Source organism: Dunckerocampus dactyliophorus, chromosome 15 (genome assembly GCF_027744805.1).
Source record: "Dunckerocampus dactyliophorus isolate RoL2022-P2 chromosome 15, RoL_Ddac_1.1, whole genome shotgun sequence".
In the NCBI taxonomy this organism is placed as follows: domain Eukaryota; kingdom Metazoa; phylum Chordata; class Actinopteri; order Syngnathiformes; family Syngnathidae; genus Dunckerocampus; species Dunckerocampus dactyliophorus.
Genome location: NC_072833.1, coordinates 8,910,119 through 8,931,122, shown reverse-complemented (window position 1 = coordinate 8,931,122; position 21,004 = coordinate 8,910,119). Strand labels below are relative to the sequence as shown.

Below are 21,004 nucleotides of genomic sequence, written 5' to 3'. Positions count from 1 at the left end.
TGTGACGAGGTAGGTCATGTTAAACTTCCCCGGTTATGTGCCACCACGGGAGCATGACAAGTTTTGCACTCGGCTACAACGGCTTTTCCAGACTAATGAAAAATCACTCCGGCTCTTTGCTAGTCACGCTACCACATGCATTCGGGGCTGTTGGATAGAAGTGCTCACACAGAGTCTGGAATGAACTGCTAGTATCGAATGCCAATATTGGAGATTTTAAATGCAGGCCGATATAATCTGATATTGCTTTTTTGGCTGATATCGAACCAATATCCAATATCAGTATTTGATCGGGACACCCGTAAGTTTTAACCTGGCATTTTTACACCAGTGCCTTTCACTCAGAATCCAACAAAGCCGTATACAAATACTCATACACACAAGTGGCTCATACACACATAGTTCCCGATTCCTGACCCAAAGGTACACTCACACTGGGCAAGGTTCACTTTAAATGTAACAATGACCTGGCATTATGCAATGTAAACTAACCAGCTGCATGTCAGTTCAGCGCCGCACTGGTCCAGATTTTCTTCACCTTTGATTGAATAAATACGGTTGACCTTCAGCTCTGCTTGTTCGTAAATGTGTGTCATGCTCTTCGCTTGTAAAATATGGGACAGCTGAATAAAGCATCCTCGAACCCGCTGCCATTTCAAGGCCATCTCACTGGGTCATTGAGAGCTGTTCAATGTTAATTGATTTAGTAGAGAGTGCAGATGCTTAGTCATCAGACAGTGACTTGTTTATTCGTCCTTTTGCTATTTACATTTCCACACCGGAGAGACACATCATCGTTTGAAACGTGGGGGAGTTATCGCATCTTGATATCATGTGCGGATAGACCCAGTAATAAGGACATTAAACATTTCTGACTACAGAGAGGTGACCTTCTTGTCACAAATATGAGCTATGTGTTTTCGGGAGCTTGCCAAGATAGCAGAGATGAAAAGTGCTGTGCTCATGGGTAAAAGGCATAAAATGGTTGGAAGTTAGCCGAGTACTGCATGATATGATAATATGATGTCACTATGACACTACTCATTCATTTCAACTGACTCCCGATTACAGTATTTATTGAGACCTTCGGTGGCAATGTCACAGTACAATGCAATCCCCAATTATGTGCTTTACAAAGTTACATGCAGTGATGACAAATGTACAATCCAATTAACTTCACTAAAACAGCACCGGATGTTGAATCTGGTGGGACACTTTCCTTCCCTTCACCTAATGATAACAAAATCATATTTACCATGAATGTGATGGTATACCATGATAACAGGTCAATATCTCAATTTTAGTGTCAGGGTTTGCGTCTTTTTGGGTATGGTAACTGTTTAGCGTTTGCAATTGAAATTCCAATAGAATTCAGTAGAAATTAAATGAAATTCTGATCATTTTGGTGTATGCCTCAATCATGCTTTACAGAATATTCCATACATATTTCACAGAAATATTACTATGAATCATCGAGCACACATACTTTCATCTAATTAAATATTTTAATTAAAACATCTTCTACAATTAACAATAAAAACAGATAAAGTAATTTAATTTAGTGTATCATAACTTTGAAATTATGGAAAACAATGGAAAAATGCTTCATTTCCCAGAATGCCTTATGTTATCCAAATATTCAAAATGTGGGGAATTTGTGTTTAATTTTAGTGTTTGTAATGATCCAATAACTAAAAATCTGAACTTACAAAAATGAAATATAAATAGATATAATATATAAATAATATCTAATATAAATATAAACATACATATAAACTGTAGGACGTGGGATGTGGGGGGGGGGGCACTTTCATGCATTTTGTTCATTAAAGACGCTAAAGCCAATTCAATGTAGATCAAAACAACATCTTAGCGTTTTGCTATTGGTGACAAACTCTTCTGCACTCTGTGTATGCTAGCAGCCCCACCCCCACCCGCCGACAAAGACTGTACGACTGACACAAGGGCTCACTCCGTTCATGCCATTGTTCTAGGGAACAAAGTGCCAAAGTGCTGAAACCAATGCACAGAGTGAACACTCTTCCTGCCTGAGGGAAACAGACACGCATGCACATTGAGGTCGGCAAAATTATCTAGTTCATTTTCATTTATTGTGCGATTTATTCATTAATGTATTATTATACCCGGCCTAGTGCCCACAAGACATTTTTATCCTGAACGGGAAATCGTGTCACATTTTAATCTCGCAAGACCTTGTGAAACGAGATCTTGTGACGCCCCAACATATTAGTGTACTATCTAATAATATATCTCTTTAATAATTAATGATATAATATATGCTGAAGGACAATAAAAAAACAAGCTAAGAGACAAAAATTTTGATACCCCTGGGATACAACAGTAACAATTTGAACAGTCTGCATTATAATTCTATGTTCAGTAAATTCAAGTTCCTAAGTTATCGCTAGCCATGACTCTCGCTGTACTGTATTTGTTTACCGAGTGGACGCACACTTCCTGTCCCTCCATTTAATGTGTCCCATTGGTACGATTATGTACCAAACCAAAAGTTCTGGACCGAAAAATTTGATTACAAATACATGTACTGTTACATCCCTAACAAGGTCCAAATGACTGCAAAAAGTACCTCATATAGTATTACAAAACAAAACTACATTGGGAAGAAGACAGGCAGAAACAGACAGCAAAGTCCTGGGAGGTTTGGAGAAAAGAAAAGCTGTTTTTCTCCAGCCTGGCACCTGACAGCCAATGACTAGTCAAGACTGAAACAGGAAACAGTGACAGTATGAGGTCAGAGCGTGTTTTCTACTTGGCTCAGTTGCCTTGTCGACTGGAGAGCTTACAACGGGCCCCCCTAAAGGGAGCGACCGAGTGGCAGGTGTCCTAATACTGGACTCATCATACTGACCGCATTTCCTAGCGACACTGCTATAATCCTCCAAAAGCCTGTGGAGCACAGGAGCCCCTGCTGCTTTCTGAATTGAATTGATGAAAATAGTAATTGTGATGGTGCATCAAAAGTGAAGTGTTCATTAGTAGCACACTTGAAAGTGTAAAACAAACAGCACACTGACCTTGTCCTCATTTATAAGTAACTGAGAATATTTCTCATAATAAATAACAACATTTTAAACACTTACAGTCGTGTGAAACAGTTACATTTGTGTGCTCAATATGCTTTAGAAGACATGTCGGCATACGTGTAATAATAAATATCCTCAAAGTTTTAGAATCCATCCATCCATGTTCTCTGTCGCTTACCCTCACTAGGGTCGCAGGGGTATGCTTGGAGTCTATCCCAGCTGACCTCGGGCGAGAGGCGAGGAACACCCTGGACTGGTCGCCAGCCAATCGCAGGGCACATATAGACAACCAACCATTCAAACTCACATTCATACACGTTTTATAGTCGGTGACTTAGAGCCAACTAAGGCAAAGGCGTTTAGTGGCCATGGTTTTCAACCAATCTCGCTCAAATCTTACACACATGTTCTTGTCAGTCCCCTGAGGGTGTGTACTAAATTTCGTGGTGATTAGGCGTAAAACCCTAAATTCACAGTGGGTGTTTTGTAGAGCACATTAAACTGTGAGAAATGTGAAGTAACTCCAACATTTCAAGGAAAACTTTAGGGTTTATCGACAGCCCCCCCCCCCCCCCCCCCCCCCCAGTTCAGGAACAGTTACATTACACAAACAAATACAGACTAGACTTTAGAGCAGAGGTTCTGAACTGGTTTGGCTGCGGGACCCACCATCATCCTTCAATGACAAGCGAAAATGTTCAAATCAGTCTTCTGAAATATCTGATATTTAAAGGGACTGTTTGCGACACGTGAGCTGCAGTAGTCGGACACCGTTTCTTTCTTAATGGCACGCTCTTCTCCAGCAGATATCTGCAGCTGTGTGCCGCAAGGATGGCACGTTAAGTCCCCAAACGATGTCCTTCCACTGCTGCTCACGCTTAACAAAGTCGCCCACAAACACAGCACGCTCCTCATAGCGGCGCAGCAAGCGGATAGCATAAACAAGAACGCGAGGTGCATTCACAGACATTGGGTCATTACATTATTGATTTTTTTGCCCAGGCAAAGACATGCCGCGACCCACTTTATTTTTTTTCCCCGTTTTTGGTGGGTGTTAAGTGGTACTTTTCCTGAAATGGGTTAAAAAACATTGCTATAGAACTAATGAAATATTTGTTCTAGAATGTGAAAATATATGAAACACAATATTTGCAGACTTACGGAGGGAGTGCCACTCATCCTGTCTTATTGTCTTGGTGATGTTGTACGAGAGGTTTTTGGGTATTGTGGCCGAGGAGTAGTGGTACTTGATGTAGGAGCATCTTGCAATGGAACCTGCAGAGGAAAAAAAAAACAGAATGGTTTGAACATTGGCCATTGGTAGGAAAGTGTAATGAGTGACATAGCTGACTTCCATCCATCATTGCTTGATGCTTCAACACGGCCTTGTTGCAACTTGCATTTTTGTCTATTATGCAAGGTCATTAACCATCGATTGGGATGAACAATTACATTAATTATGTGACACGCCAAATTGTCAATGTGCTCGTGCGTGTGCAAGTGTACTGTCATTAATAACTGACAGGAAAAAACATTACATTTCTGTATGACACGTCCGAGTTGGGTTGCTCAGGCACAAGCAAGTGCGCTGGGTCCACACCGGGGAGGTGTATCTCCCACTTCCCAAACAAACCAGACTTAAGGTGTCAAATTGCCTCGTGCGAGTGCGTAATTAATCACCCTGTAATTGTCCGGGGTGTAGCATTACTCAAAAGTCAGCTGGAACTGAACAGGATATGCAGCATAGAAAATGATAGGATAGAATCAACGCTGACTCACAGGTTGTTGCATAAGTTCCACATTGATGACACACAGCAGGATAGAATGGAACATTGTGATAACCCTCTCTTCTATACAGGCATGATTCAGTTCAGTTGTGCAGTTATTGATGGAATGGGCAGACAATGGTGCATCACCTAGAACTCCAGACTCTATTGAGACACTGTTGAAGAAATACTTCAAGCATCCTGTATACTGTATACTGATATTTAGAACGCCCGTGCAATGACTGCCGGAAACATTGTGTTAATCAATCGGGGGCTTTACAAATTGTCTAAGTCCTTGATTATTAAACTGTGGTAAAATTGAAGAATCGATTTTTCTTTTATATTCGAGACATATGCAAATTACATACACTGTATATGCAGAAATACCAATGTCCTAACCAAAGAGTAATGTTTAACACCAACGAATTACCTGTGGGTACCAGCTATGTATTTAAAGCTAAATAATGACGGTAAACTGTAAGCATCAGATCGATACCAACATTTGCAGTATCACCCAACCCAAGGACACAGACTAAATGTTTACTCCTTGGAAGAGCTGCTTCTTCTGGACACCGTTACTGCACGTCCGCTCTAATTATCTCTTTTGAGGCTGCCAGGCTTAGTGAACACTATATTATTGCAGTCCTGGGAGATTTGAATGGCACAAACAGAGATCATCAGGATATCAACGTCACCCCAGCCCCCCTTGTATACCCAACCAAGCTGCTTCTCCTACATCCTGCAGCCATCCATGCACATACACTGGCACAAACCCAGAAGATCACAATGGCTGATAATGATAATTAGCCTTTCATGACTATCTTCCCTGCAGTCAGCACCCATTTGCATTCACTTCATTTCAGATTTTGATTATGATAAAAATGTGCATCCTAAAACTGCTACTAACTGCAACATTTTCAATGCCTATGCCACAGGAAAATTCACTTCCCACAAGCTAAATCCTGTCACCACAGATTCACATTTTAAATACTGCTTGATTCACAGTTGAGCATTTTTGCACAACTATGGCAAAGATGCATACTGTCCAGGAGCATTCTCCAATGGGGACTTCATAATGCAATATTGATTTATCAGTCATCTTCACACACACAACATAACACATGCTTGTCTTGAGGGTAGCACAAAACATTGTCGACTACTTCAGAACTCCGAGTGTTTGAAGACAATCTGTGTTCTTACTCTGTGTGATCCTGACGGCTTTCGACGATGTGCTGATGTCACATTGTACAAAAAGACAGACGGATCTAAGGAGCCGGGGGCCGGCAGAGTTAGGGAGCTCAAATGGATTTTCCTGACGTTCAAGGAAACCTCAAAGAGCTGGAGGGAATTCAAATGTGGCAATAAACTCAACTGTTCGGAACACAGCTATTCAATGTCTCGTGAATCCACACATTATTGTGCACACATAGATGATTAATCTATTCAAAAACAATGCAGTATAACATCACTGATGCCCACCTGCATTATTGGATTTTAAAACATAATTTTTGGAGCTGTAAATGGTGCTCATTCAGCACTTAAGGAATCAGTATTGCTCTACTGCAGGAGCCATACAAATGACAAATGACATTTGTGGCACCCCCGTGGGTTGTGCTAAAAATGCTTTTGAAGACATGCTACTGTTCATGTAAAACAGTAATCGTTGTTTGTGGTTAATTGGTTCCAGACCTGACCGTGACAAGTGAATTTCCGCGAAGTAGGATTCCTTTATAAATCAAATATTTCACAGAGCGTGGAAAACCTGTTTACTTCTAAATATGGTTATTAACGCCGTTAGACTCCTCTAGGCATAAAACAACACCTCCATCCATTACATTCGTACGACCCAATATAGTAGACATAATAATAAACAATATGATATAATATAGACTCGCACATGTTATCACTGGGAGTGTTCCTTGTTAGATTTTTACTTCCAGTTTTGTACTTCCTGTGGTGACCATTGTCTACAGATTTTTTATGACACCACCAATGGAAGAGTAGGTAAAACTCAAAATAATTAATGCAAGTAGTTCACACATTTTTTTAAGTTGAGGAAACATTTTTTTAAGTGTACATGTCAGGTATGCAGATACTACATGAAGTTATGTAAAAACACATTTAAACCGAATGCAGATTGCAGTAGATTAGTTTTGTTTACCGAACTACAGTTCCCATGATGCTTAGAGTGCGGAACCAGTGGTAGTGAATTTCCAAAATAGAGGCTAGCTTCACACATTTTGATAGAAGTCTAATGCAGAGATTGTGTTTTGATTGGCCCAATCTTAAAAAGGGACAGCTCGGATTTATTGAATTGTATGACGCATATTGTTTTTAGAAGCCAAACTCTTTACTTAATTGTCCCCAGCAACTAAGCGGAACTACGTTTTTCATCACAGAAACCAAGTGGAGGGTAAGTCGCTGTTAATGGACTACAATGCTGATGTCATCCAACTTCATGTCAAAAAATCCGAACTATCCCTTTAAGTAACACTGATCAAGTGGAGAATTACTACTGCTTCTGCTTGGACATGGGCAAGGTGGTAGCTGTGTGGGAAAAAAAAAATGGAAAATGGAAAAAAAAGTAGCCACATGTCTCACCTGCTTGAGCAAACGAGTGAAGCGGGGTAAACCCGAGGCTACCTTGGACTGCAAAGTTTATAGTGTGTGCAAAGCACTTCATGCACGCGTTCCAATCCTGCCTTGCACACTGCCACTTCCAGATTACATGTATTATCATTCACAGTACCTATAACATAGCTCACAGTCTGGGGGTGCATGTCCTGCCCAACTTTCACCCTTCTTTGTGCAGTGGTTCAGGAGTGGAAGAGTTAGCTTACACACATCACGGCCTTAAACAAAGTGCTTGCAACAATTTACCTAATCAAATGCATTTTCTCATATCAACTACTCCTCTGACATTGTAAGAGTTAAAGTGGCCACAGTATATCTGGCAGAAATTGCACAACTATTCTTACTGGGTGCCAGATTCAGACCAAAAGTAACTGAACATGACTCGAAATGACATCACTTCAAATATTATACCTAGTCTGGACAAAATGCTGTCTTATAGGAGGCATAAAGACAGTCAAAAGTGATCATTTTAACTTCAGAAAAGCACGTTGGGGACAGCGTATTCTTCCCACAAACACTTCTGGGCTACACAGTCGCGGATTGTGATGCGTCTGTGTTGATATGAAATACTGTTGGTTTTGGATCGGACATTGAGAGGATGACGAGAAGGTGGTTGATCACTTTATTGAAAAGAACAACCACACCAAAACAACGATAATCTTATATCCGCAGCCTTGTCCTGGCACATCCGGCAATCAGCAGTCAGAATACATTCACTCCCTCAGAGAGGGAAAGTAGACATTTCAAGCAAGAATGTACGGCCATGAACACAGATATTTTCAAAAATGCACATTTTCTCCACTGAGATGCAAAAAAAAAAAAGAAAAGTCTATCACCACGAGTAAAGTTTTAAAAAAATGTCTGTCAACATAAAAACACATTCACCAGCTGTCATGCGCATTTTGTCCCAGCGTAAAAGCACACCACAGCTGGCTGCCGCATCGTATTGTTATGTTCCAAACACGGCACTGCAAGGTATGTATGCCACTTATTTGTCAACGCTAAAGTTGGGTTTGAGTTGTGGCCCCCTGCGCAATTGAGTTTGACACCCCTGATCTAAAGTCTCAACCAAATCTGGCACTATCATGAGCCTGCACAAATTACTGGTATTGTATCAAATTCTCATCACATCTTAATTGACGCAAAATGTGTGGTATTGTAGATCAAAAGGTATCACGTGTGTGTGTGTCTGATGCGTACTGCAATTAAACTAAAATTTATTAATAAAAATTTGAGATCAGCATCAACAAAAAGCAAAAAAAAACATTACAGTGGAACCCGTTGGTGTCGACACCCCTTGGACTGGCTGACTGATGTTGACATACATGACGTACATTCACCAATCTTTCATACAAACAACCCTTTTGGGTCTCGAATTTGACCATATATGGCGACAGACTTATACAGAAACCTTTACCTTTTACTAATAAAAAAATGGATCAGGACGTGAGATAGTCGACCGGGATGTCAGCAAAAACGGGACAGACAAACAGATTCCATTGCGTATGTTATACTCTGGCACCAAAACACTGGTGTATACAGTGATATGAGGCGTCATGTATTCAACTTCTCTCTCCTATAGTGATGCATGACTAAGCATAAAGTTTGAAGATCGACTGAGGTATTCTCCTGGTCCATAAAACAGCACTCATCTTCAGACAGCAAGTGAAGCTCAGCAGGATTCCGAAGTAAATAAAACAATTTCTATCGTCTCCCTAAATGACGACAACGAAATGTGGTAAAAAGAGCATTGCAGCAGAACTAATTAACCAACCATCTCTTTGGTCTTTCCCAAGGACCTGTGATGATGCGCTTCTTGTTTCTCCCATGACAGTTTTCAGAAAAGACTCCAATCACCACAAGGCTAACCATGTGCAACATTATAGTCTTCCCTCTCAAGGGAGATCCAAGATGAGCTTTTCCTCCCCCAATCCCTCTAACCAGTGTCAAATCACAGAGATACATGAAAAGATACAATGTGAAAAGACGCTGTATCAATATCTGACAAGCAAATGGCCTGGGAGTAGAAATCCGATAAGTGATTTTGGTATTGATTAGGTAATTTGCTGGAACATTCACTCCTTAGTGATACTACTTATTCTTTAGAGGGTTATCTGGACAACAGCCAGTGCTTGAATTGAGTGGCAGGCGCTGTACAACAATAAGAGGTCACCAGCCAATCACGGGGTGCTATATGGAGATATATCAACCCAACCCGCACAATCTTTGGTCTGAGAAACAGCTCAAGATACCCAAAAACATCTTAGTGTCCTCGCACTCGACCATTTGAATCGTGTTTGGGCCAATTTAACACATAAAGTCAAGTATGGTTGCGGCGTATGACATTGTTGACACCAAAAATGTCCTCTGTTACTGTGTCCACACACAGCGTAATTTCATTTTCAAATTCAACTGTTCAAAGAGCATCGTTCCAGAAGTCCCGGTCCTTGTCCTGTTGCAGACTTCAATCTTGCCCTGTTTTTCTTTTTGGCAGTAAAGGTTGCGCTCACTCCTCCCGCAATTTATAAACGACAGCCCCCACCTTGCACAACGGAAACAAACAGAACGACTCAAAATCAGATGCGAGGCGAAGCCTGTTTTCGTTGTGTGAAAGGCAACCGTTTGAACAGCTTTTCTTCATAATAGCATTATACCATCACTTAAGTTTTAGCGTTTACTATCACTGGCTTCATTTCAATGACTTAAAAGTAAATTCAAACATTCGTGGGAGCGCTGGAACGACGCAGATGTTAGACAGCTGTGTTAAAATATGAATTTATCATCATTTATAATCACTTTCAACTTTTCTTTGTCGCCACAGCGAGTCAATTACATGAATGGTTTTGGCTTAGTGTTTTACAACAAATGCCCTTCCTGACGCAATTCTGACCAGGAATCGAACCCATGCCCTCTGCCATAAAAGGCAGAAGCAATGTACCATGACACCACCAAGGATAATAATAATGTTACTTATTTAAAAAAAAGAATGAAGTATTATATTTGGTGCATTATAATGGTCATATCTGGCATCCCCAGTGACAAACCACTAGTAACCAGATCCCAGGCAACAAGATTAGCTTAGTCATTTCTAACATTTTATAATGATTCCATCAGTTATATAACTCCAAAATGAAATCAAATGCCCCAGTTGGATGTTAATTCTCGACTGAAATTAGCATTAGTGCAATGTATGCAAAGCCCTTCTGAACAAGAGAATGGGAAATGGGAGTCATGTAATTCCATGCTTGTGATACATTCAATATCCTGCTGCATCAATCACTATGTCCTCCCGATGGCTTGAAGCTGTTCACACATTTAATTTCCTCCTTTCCGAGGGAGTTTGACATTCATCTGTACCGTTTGCGGACACCGGAGAAGCCTGCTACCGCACCTTTTTATTTATTTTGCACAAGGAGACACATTACAGTATCCACGATTAAACCTTTTCGCCAAGAAGCACTGCCGCCATGGGTGCATAGCGCTTCGGCTCTGTCCAAATGGATTTCTAACTCGAGTAATTTTAGCTAAATTGCCCTTCAGCCTTTTGCAAACATCTCTGAGACAGACACTATTTCCCCTCTCTGGAGAGATTGTGGTATAGTGAGTGGATGGGCGTGTGTTTCTATGCATGGCTGTCTGGGGGTAAATGATCTGCACTGCATACTGTGAATTTAAGGGGAATAGGCGCTCTGAGGCTATCGAATGGGGTACTGCTAGACAGTGCTCTTTTACTTGTGCTTGAAATGTAATAGAAATTATTTCTTCTTATCGACAAGCAACTGAGATATTGTTTGAATGTGACCGTAGCATTTGCAGGACCATTGGGGGCTCCAATGAGCACATACTGTACGACGATGAGCAAAAACTAATGAATGAGCATCTATCTAACATCTATTTATATGAAAATGGGTCAGTTTATGTCAACCTGTGTTGTAGTGTTGCTAACGTCATCATTATCACTAAGCAGTGTGAAAACGACAAAGGCAACATAACTACAGGTAGTCCTCAGGTTACGAGCTCCGTTCCAAGACTCTGATGTAAGTCAAGTTTTGGTGTAAGCCGGGTCTTGCACCTAAATTGCTCACTCACATTGTACACAGAACACATGAAAGACATATTGTCTTGCACAGTGGGGGGGTGTTGAAAGTCGTGAGAGACAGGCCTATTGGTCCTAATACTGTAAATACATAATAAAGTCCTAATAATGAGACCACTACGCTGCTTATGCTGTTATCACTGTCCATTTCATACAGAGCAGGTCCTTTCACAAGTCCAAAAACACCATCTTCATCCTTCACGATGGTCGCCGCATTTCAGCAGCTTGAACTGGGCAACCAATGTTGATTTCCCCACTGAGCATCTTACAATGTCTAATTTCAATTTTACTTTCACTTTCGTTAACGCGCTACCACCGGACGAGTCTGCCTCACTGCCTTGGGAGTCATAATGGAGATTAAATTTACATCGTTAACTAAAAAGAAAAAAAATGTGCCATTGTTGGTCCTCTCAGTGTAGTGACGCAACTACGCGTTACTCCGCCAGTCTGTCAATGTATTCATCCTCCGACGTATTACTCTGCATTGCACCCAACTAATTCCCTTTTTCTATTTGTACAATATTGATAATTAATGGCAGTACATACGTAAACATGAAACAGCAAAACTTGGAACACAGTAAACCGAGGACCACCTGTACTGTGTAGTTACACAGCATTAAAATGTGCTCACAGAGACTTCCTGTTCAGTGCAAAGTAATCTTCAAAATAAAATCATGGCACTATTCACATGGATTCTACCACAGCAACCAACAAAACACACCATCTCTCCATTTTCGATTATCGCCCATTCTGCTTATGTCTCTGGCCGAAGACACCAGCAAATGTGCAAGCAATGGCTGGTTTCGGTTTAAATGTGGGCAAATTTTAAAATGTTGGCAACTGAATATGTCGACGGGGGGGCGTCGACACAAACGGGTTTCACTGTAGTGTAGTTTTTGCTTAATTTTGATAACGTATACACCAACCAACTAATGCCGAGTTGTGAGCTCAATTCTAAGCAAGAAAATCATAGTTGACATTTTTTAGCCCTACTGCAGATCTATTAGAGTTGTCTGGAAATGAAAGAAAGCAACATTATGTTTGGTTGTGCAGGAAACGTGGGCCAGCTGCATTTTCATCCTTGCATTGAGGCAGATGGGAGTTGCTGCTGCTGCTACAGTTCAAGCCCTGGATGGCCTCATTTTGTGATGACCCACTTCCATGCAAAAAAAAACCCTCATCCCACACCCCTCCCTCCAGTGAGACCCATGGGATTAACATGGAAAGTCGGACGGATGCTGTTCTGCCTGCTCGAAGGATGCAAAAGGGCAAATGGGGGCAGCGGCCTTGAGCTGGTGGTAGGGATGGAGGAAGATGGGGTGAAAGTGTACCACCCTGTATTCACTAATACCAGCTGTCTTTTATTTGAGTCCAGAACATGCCAACACTTCTTGTGTGCGTGGGTTTCTGTGTGTAGCTTATTTATAAATGGAGCACATACAGCCCTACATTCACACTATACTTAGCCAGTGAATCTTTTGAATAATAGTTGACTCAACATGGCTGAGGCAGTTGAGGTTGAAGGTCGGCTTGAAGGTCCCCACCTGATGACCTTTAAAACGCCACAAAAAACCCCCACTGATTATGACTAAATGATACAAGGGATGACATAGCAGAGATCGAATCACTATATGTCCATTTTCAGAGCACTACAAGCCACAAAAATATGGATCACTCATATATAAATCACAATACCGGGATTATTGTTAAGTTTCGCTATTATAGCGTGTTGCGTTACTTTGGATTCGGAGACATGGAGGCAGGTTCAGTCGAAGTCTTTAATTAGCAAAACCAGGGAGATCACGAAGAGCGACTCCCAAAAGAAAGCAATGTAGCAAAGCTATATAAGAAGCATAGCTTTTCAATACAGTTAGTGGATCACGCCCTTATTAAATTATTATTATTATTTTTTTTTATGTACCGGTATTATTGCACTATGAATTTTACGTGATCTGTTCCATATTTATGTCTATTTATTCGTATTCTGTTTTCTTATTTTTCTTGCCTCTCGTGTCTTCCCTTGGTTGTTTTCTTGTATTTTATTTTGTGATTAAGTTCATTATGACATTTTCCTGGCAGCTGCCCCTGCAGCCAACCCATGGGCACCGGAGGAGGTGCGAAAGGCAAAAATGCCAGACATTGACGATAGTGCTATTTGATACTGGTGATACAACGCTGATTTTGCTACCCCTTAAAACTGCCGCTGTCATAACAGGAAGTAGAGCAGGATAGATGACAAAAAAAAGAAAATAAACCACCAAATTGACATTATCGAACAAATATGACTAAAACTGTGTTCTATAGTAGGGCTATAACGATACAAAAAAATTTTGACACGGAAACTTCAGTTTGGTATAGAGATGAGAGAATTTTATTTATTGGAGAATTACCTGCTAGCAGTTTGCAGTTATTTTATGTTTCATTAAAAAAAAAAAAATCATGAAAGCTGTTTACACAAAAGCTAAGCAGTTTTATGGTTGGCAGTTTGTTCCCTTGCTGTACCCAGAACAAACTAAATAGTGACATTAAAATGATTATAGCGTACCGTTCACCCCTAATCCACTGTCTTTTAAATAGTTACATTTAAAACTACAGATCTGTTAAGAAGGTCTTAATAGCGAACGTCACATTAATTGATGTTTCAGAGAGCACTAATTTTTGGAGAAATAAATAAACCATGATGTAATATGATGTACTGTTTTATATAAAACATAAAAACTTAAAAAATAAAGTTAAATAAAGTTCCACCAACTTGCCTTAACTACTCGGGGTGTAACGCTACGTGTATTCACTTTGGTATGGAACTTGAAGTAAAAACGGAGTGAAACGATCAGTTTAGACAGGTTGGTTGTCAACATTACAACCCCAAAAAGTGGAAATCCTGCTTTGTTCAGCTTTAAAGTTCAGTGAATTATTCTGTGGTTCGTTTTGAAGCCACTCAAGGGGCTTTTGTCCGATCCGGACTGGCACCTGTGGTAATGTCAGCAAGTTCTACTCAGAATCTGCTCAATTGCTTTTCAGCTGTTAAAAAAATGTATTTATTTATTAACATCCCCCTGAAGTGACAGCAAGGCCTGTTGCTTTTACAGAATAAATTAGTCATTAAACACAGCATGTTTCATTAAAATGTGGAAGAGCGTCAACGCAAGTCTACACACAGCTGTGTATCTGACAGAAATAATTAGCCGCCAAGGATGAATTCTGACGTAGTGCACGCTTAATATGAATCTCATCTGCGGGTAAAGATCATTTAGGGAGATGCAACCCGCCAGGTGCTGTGTGCTATAGGAGTCTTTTTACAATATTTGAAGCTTTCAAGACAAAATGCCAACGCTAGCCCTCAGGCAGGGATGACCTTTTACTTTTGAGAAGCATGAAACAGATATAAATGTCCACCCTGTGCACAGCCTATTGCAAACATCAAGACCTTTGTTGCATTATATAATAGTGTCCCAGAATATTTTGTTTCATTTATGACTAACTTTTCATACATTACAAATACAGTGGAACCTGCTTAAGTCGGTCTTTTTATTATCTAAACAGCAAGTCTCGGTCCACCGTGTTCTTATTAGTAAAAAGCAGGAGTGTTTCACTTCTGATACGATACCGATATTGCAGTCTTGAATATCGGTGGATACCGATATCGTCTGATATCAGCATAAATCAGTGGTGTCCAAAGTGCGGCCCGGAGGGCCATTTTTTAATTTAATTTAATTTTTTTTAAATCGGCCCACAGCACAGTCAATGGGAAAGTCAAAATATGAATTTAAGAGAAGCATTGAAATCTAGCAAAGAAAAAAAAAACGTCATTTCACAAGAATAAAGTAATAGTATGAGGATGTCAAGAAATGTCATTTTAGTAGCATGAAGTTGAAACATTAAAGAAAAGTTAGTTTTTTAAGTAAAAAACAATGAATAATGTAATTTTTGGAAACTAAGGTTGAGGGAAAATGTATAACATGGGAATAAAGTCAAAATATTAGGAGAAGAAAATGTACAAGAAGAAAGTTGAGATATTTGGAAAAAAAATAAAGTAAGAGAATAAACTTGTAAAATGAGAAAAAAAAAATCTCATTTTAGTAGCAATGTTGAAATAAAGAAAAATACATTATTCTTTTAAAAGACATAAAGTTATAATTACGAGAAGAACATTTACAAGAGGGAAGCTGAAATGAAAATGGAACATTTTTTACAGGAATAAAGTCAAAATATTAAGAAAAAAAATAATAATCGAGTGAAGAGCAAAAGTTGCAATTTGACAAGAATAAACTCATATTATTATGGAAAAAAAATATCATTTTTAGTAGCATTTGACCTATATTACAAAGCTGAAATGCAGTTTTTTTTTCTTGCGCTACATATACAGTAGCTTCTTAGCATATCGCTATGTGTTGTGGCCCTTGCATCCTTTTATTTTTCAAAATGTGGCCCTGGGTGGAAAAGGTTTGGACACCCCTGGCATAAGTCGTACATATTCTTATTACTTGTTTAGTAGCGTGAAATGTTACAGCATCTGGGGTATAGTTTTGCCAACAATAGGTATAATGTAGCAAGGCTCGTGGTGCTCAATGAAGCGTTTAAACCAAGATTGCTCACCACTGACAGGGAATGACGCTTTCCTGAAATAGCCAATGACTTTTTGCTGTCCCGTGGGAGTTTCCCACGCTTTGCAAAATGTTTCAAAATGCAGTGGGGCTTGAAGCAGCCGCAGTCTTGCGAAAACCCTCATGCTGTTTTTTGTGACGCCGCTTCGATAATGTTGCTCGTTACTAAACTTTGCTGGTTCTGCACCACTTGTGCGTGTCGAGTTTTGCACTGAGCTGCAACATCTCTTTCGGACTTTAACGAAAAATACTGGTGCACACACTGTTGTTGTGATAACGTGGGCTCTGCATGCCGCATGGAATTTGGAATGGACTGCTTGTGCCAGTATCAGAGATTTTAGATGCAGGCCAATATCAATATCGGATCGGGACACCCCTACCGAAAGGTGCTCGCTTAAGTCGACATACATGGTCGAATGTTGTGTGTGTGTGTGGGGCCCAAACGGGTCATTTCTATAAATAATCGGTCAGACAATAGCGACATAAAGTTACACAGCATTAAAACGTGTGACTTCCTATTCAGTGCAAAGTAAGCTTCCAAATAAGAGCATGACATTGTTAACCTGGATTCTAACATTATGCACTCACTAACAAAATGCACTCATTTCATTGTTTTTAGATTGTGAGCTACCGGAAGAAAGATTTCTGCAAATATGAAAGTTTTTTTGTAATTTTAGTTAAGACATAACAACCAATGCTAAAGTCATAAGTAAATAAGCGAGCAAAAGCTTCTGGTTATGTCAATCAATCAGTCAGTCTTTGAGGGGCGTTGACATAACACTACAAGTTACGCATAACTTGCAAAAATTCAAAACCTTCCCTTGTTGACCTACTGCATGATTGTGACATCACAGCAGCACATGCTTGGTTGTCACGGTGACAATATTAACCGGTTAAGCTCCAACAACACATGCATCTACAAATGTCAGACCTTTTTCCCGCACCAGATTTTGTGAATGTGCTCCACGCCGTGATGTCTGCAAACTGGGAGACAGCTGAAGCTGTGCTGAGACGGTGCTGAGCTAACTCAGGTCGACGTTGCACGCGTTGGTTGGCCTACATGCAGACTGCCTTGGGATCCTTTTACACTCGATGGAGACCCAGTGTAGATCTCCATGCCAGCTCTGGTGCTTCCAGTACATGCTGGCTGTGGATGACTGTGTTGATAAAGGTCAGTTTAATCTGTTTCTTTAATCGGATCCCACTCTTTGAACGAGTCTTAACACAGAGGACAATTAAATGAGAGCATCTGGAGGGGTTGGAACCTTGGAGCCTGCATGACTTCGTTCCACCTGCCATTTCTTCATTACACGGATGTCAGTTGGATATTGTGTTAGCATGCATGACAAAACTATGAAAACGTTTTTTAACGGTCCACCATTATGCAAAATAGACTTTTAAAATGACGTTATAAGATTAATCTTTTGTGCCCCTATGACCACCTACCAGAGATGAGACTCTCAAATGCTCAGATTTTCATGACGTCATGAAGGAAAAACCTCCTTCCTCATGAATATGATACTGCCTCTGACTCAGCCCTTGTTTTGTAAAAAAAAAACAAAAAAAAAAAACACACATCCTAAAATAAAACCTGGGAGCTGTAAGTTTTATCATTTTGTTTTTCGACAGCAAATATGCTAGCCTAGCATGATGTTGCTGTTACAATGTGACTGTAATGTTAGCTCTGTACCTCAAATAGCTATGCTAGTACTGCTAATGCTTAAGTCCGGTGCCTGTGCAGCTGCATAAACGTTTTGTGATGGGGACATTTTGACTTTGGACCGGATTTTTTTTCTATTATTTGTAACACCGTTTCCAAATCTGATCCCAGAATCGTGATTGGACGACATGGGTTGAACTGTATAATAATTACTGAGGAGTATTATGTGCATTTAAAGGTTATTATTGAGGTTGTGGCGTACGGGCTTGCATTCAGAGACCAAGCTAGCGAGCAATAATGACATGATAGTGGTTATTCTAAACCTCAGCAAAACGAGGGCTATTTCGCGTATTGATGGAATGGATTTTCAGGCCTCAATGGCCAAGTCCAATTATTGTGCCCTTCGGCGTGCGGGAATCAGCATTCTGTGAGGAAAGTAAAAAGAAACATTCATCAGCGAAAAGACCCAAGTTGTGTTGTTATCTCCGCTTTCATTGGATTCAACCCTTTGTCCTTATTTCCTGCACTCTTGTTGTCCCCGTCCCATCTGATTTTACATGTTGAGCATAATGTGGAATCAGATGGAAGTATAAAATTAGCATTATATTAGAATAATGATAGCAGCACTCCGTTCAAGTTGCTGCTGCAGGCTCTTTTTCTCCTTGTGTATCTTGTTTCATTAATTTGCGCTGCAGCAGTCTTTTGCACGTGTCTTGTTTAAACCATAAGTTTATGAATGTATGTTGTATGTAACATTTGGTGCTCATATACAATACAGGGCAAACGTTTGGACACACACACACACACACACAACACAACTGATGGCCCCAACCCCATTAATAAGGGGAGAAATTCCACTAAGTAACCCTGACGAGGCGCACCTGTCGTGTGAAAACCATTTCAGGTGACTACGTCATGAAGCTCATTGAGACAACACCAAGGGTTTGCAGCACTAACCAAAACAATGAAACCAAAAAAAGACATAAAATATATGTCTAAAATATAAGACATATTTAGAGCTATTACACACTTTTTTGTTGAGTAATTCCACATGTGTTCATTCATAGTTTTGTGACTGTAGAATGTAAATAGTCATGAAAAAAAAAAAAAAACATTAAATGAGAAGGTGTGTTCACACCGGGACACAACACTATTAGAGTCATATACAGTCATTGACTGTAAATGACATTTATGGCGCCCCCTATGGGTTGTGCTGAAAATGCTTTGAAGACAAACACTACAAAGATACCCTCAAAGTTTTACGATTAAAAAATTATGGATAGTTAGTTGTTAAAGGGATGGTTCGGACTTTTTGACATGAAGTTGGATGACATCCCCATCAGCATTGTAGTCCAATAACAACGACTTACCCCCCACTTGGTCTCCTAAGTCCAGTTCTGGTCAGGTTTCCGTGATGAAGAATGTAGTTCTGCTTAGTTTCTGGGGACAATTAAGTAAAGACTTTGGCTTTGGCCATACAACTCCATGTCAAAAAATCCCAACTATCCCTTTAAGTCCCGCCTGTGAAGATGTTTTGGTTTATGCCATGTTTTATAACCAATCTTGCTCAAATTTCACACACCTGCTTGTCAGTCGCCTAAAAGGTGTGTTACCAAATCTCGCAATGATTCATCAAAGTATCCCTAAGTTACAAAAGTTATAAATGGACCAATTTGTCATAGAAATGACCCGTTTGGGTCTCAAATTTAATGTCAACAAAAGCAGTTGACCGTGTACGGTATGTCGACTTAAGCGGGTGTTTTCTGTAATAAGACAAACATGGTGGACCAGGACTTTATAAGTTGGTCAACACAGATGGGTTGTCGACATAAACAGTGTCGACTTAAACGGGTTCCACTGTAGCACAGTAAAGTATGTTGCCAGGATAAAATATGTGATTAACTTTGATTAACTTCATTTTTAAACTCAAGCCCATTTAAAAGTACATGGTAATAGCTATGCGTCTGTGTAGGCTCTCAGTCGTACAGGAGTTGTCCATCGAGGAAAAGGCTTCTTGAGACGTCATCTGTACTTCTGTGTAGAAGGTGTCGGACGTTTCGCTCCTCATCCGAAGAGCTTCGTCAGCAAACTAATAAGTGCTGGTAGCTTAGGCCTTAAATACAGTAAGAGTGGGCGGAATTGGTGTGCCAACACCCTCCTCCTATTGGTTCGTTACACTAAGCCTGGGCGGAGCAGTGGTATAATCCTATCCTGTTATTCACACCTACGATAAAAGGGAAGTGTCGCTCCCTGAATTGGGTATGAACGACTCTGATACTGGCTTGTTAGCATCTATTGTTCTGGCTCGGCCCTGCCTTCACCTCATTTGCAAGACTAAGAGCTGTGGGTTTTGGTCTCAGTAACCTGCTGAACACAGGGCCGAGCCAGAACAATAGATGCTAACAAGCCAGTATCAGAGTCGTTCATACCCAATTCAGGGAGCGACACTTCCCTTTTATCGTAGGTGTGAATAACAGGATAGGATTATACCACTGCTCCGCCCAGGCTTAGTGTAACGAACCAATAGGAGGAGGGTGTTGGCACACCAATTCCGCCCACTCTTACTGTATTTAAGGCCTAAGCTACCAGCACTTATTAGTTTGCTGACGAAGCTCTTCGGATGAGGAGCGAAACGTCCGACACCTTCTACACAGAAGTACAGATGACGTCTCAAGAAGCCTTTTCCTCGATGGTAATAGCTATGCCAATTAAGTGCATCTTATTTTAAAAATCATTTTCAATAATATACAAAAGTAATTGGATCAACAAGCAATAAACTTTTAAAAACTGATTGAAATGTTCAAATATTAAGTTAAGTTAGTTAATTATGTAACGGATGTCCGTTGCATAATTGAACACGATTTTTGAAGATGTTGTCATTACTTAAAAATATGGAACACATTTTCTTTTTTTCCTTGCGGAAATGTATTTTTTTTTTTTTTTAGAGAGTAGCAGCGTGCCAGCAGATGTTTGTGTGCTAGCAGCTGTGGAAGGCTGCGCAGAGTCTGCTCGCATTTTCACACTTTTCGTATAGCGACTTGGGTGGTACTTCTTCAAATGATTGAACAGATTTGTTTTTGAGGGAATTGCTTCACATCACTTTGGAGATACCAAAACCAACAGCACATCACCGACATCGAGTAAGCTTTCTTCTCAACAACAGCCTCATGTTTAGAGGA

The 21,004-nt window shown here is 40.2% G+C and overlaps 1 protein-coding gene across 1 annotated transcript in view; it reads right to left on the bottom strand.

Annotated features, from left to right (window-relative positions):
• tmem178bb (transmembrane protein 178Bb) overlaps positions 1-21,004 on the bottom strand; it is an 89,009-nt gene that overhangs the window by 40,319 nt on the left and 27,686 nt on the right. Inside the window, exon 3 of the mRNA XM_054799960.1 lies at positions 4,227-4,340. Within this exon, the coding sequence (XP_054655935.1) occupies positions 4,227-4,340 (114 nt within the window). The remainder of the gene's footprint in view (positions 1-4,226; positions 4,341-21,004) is intronic.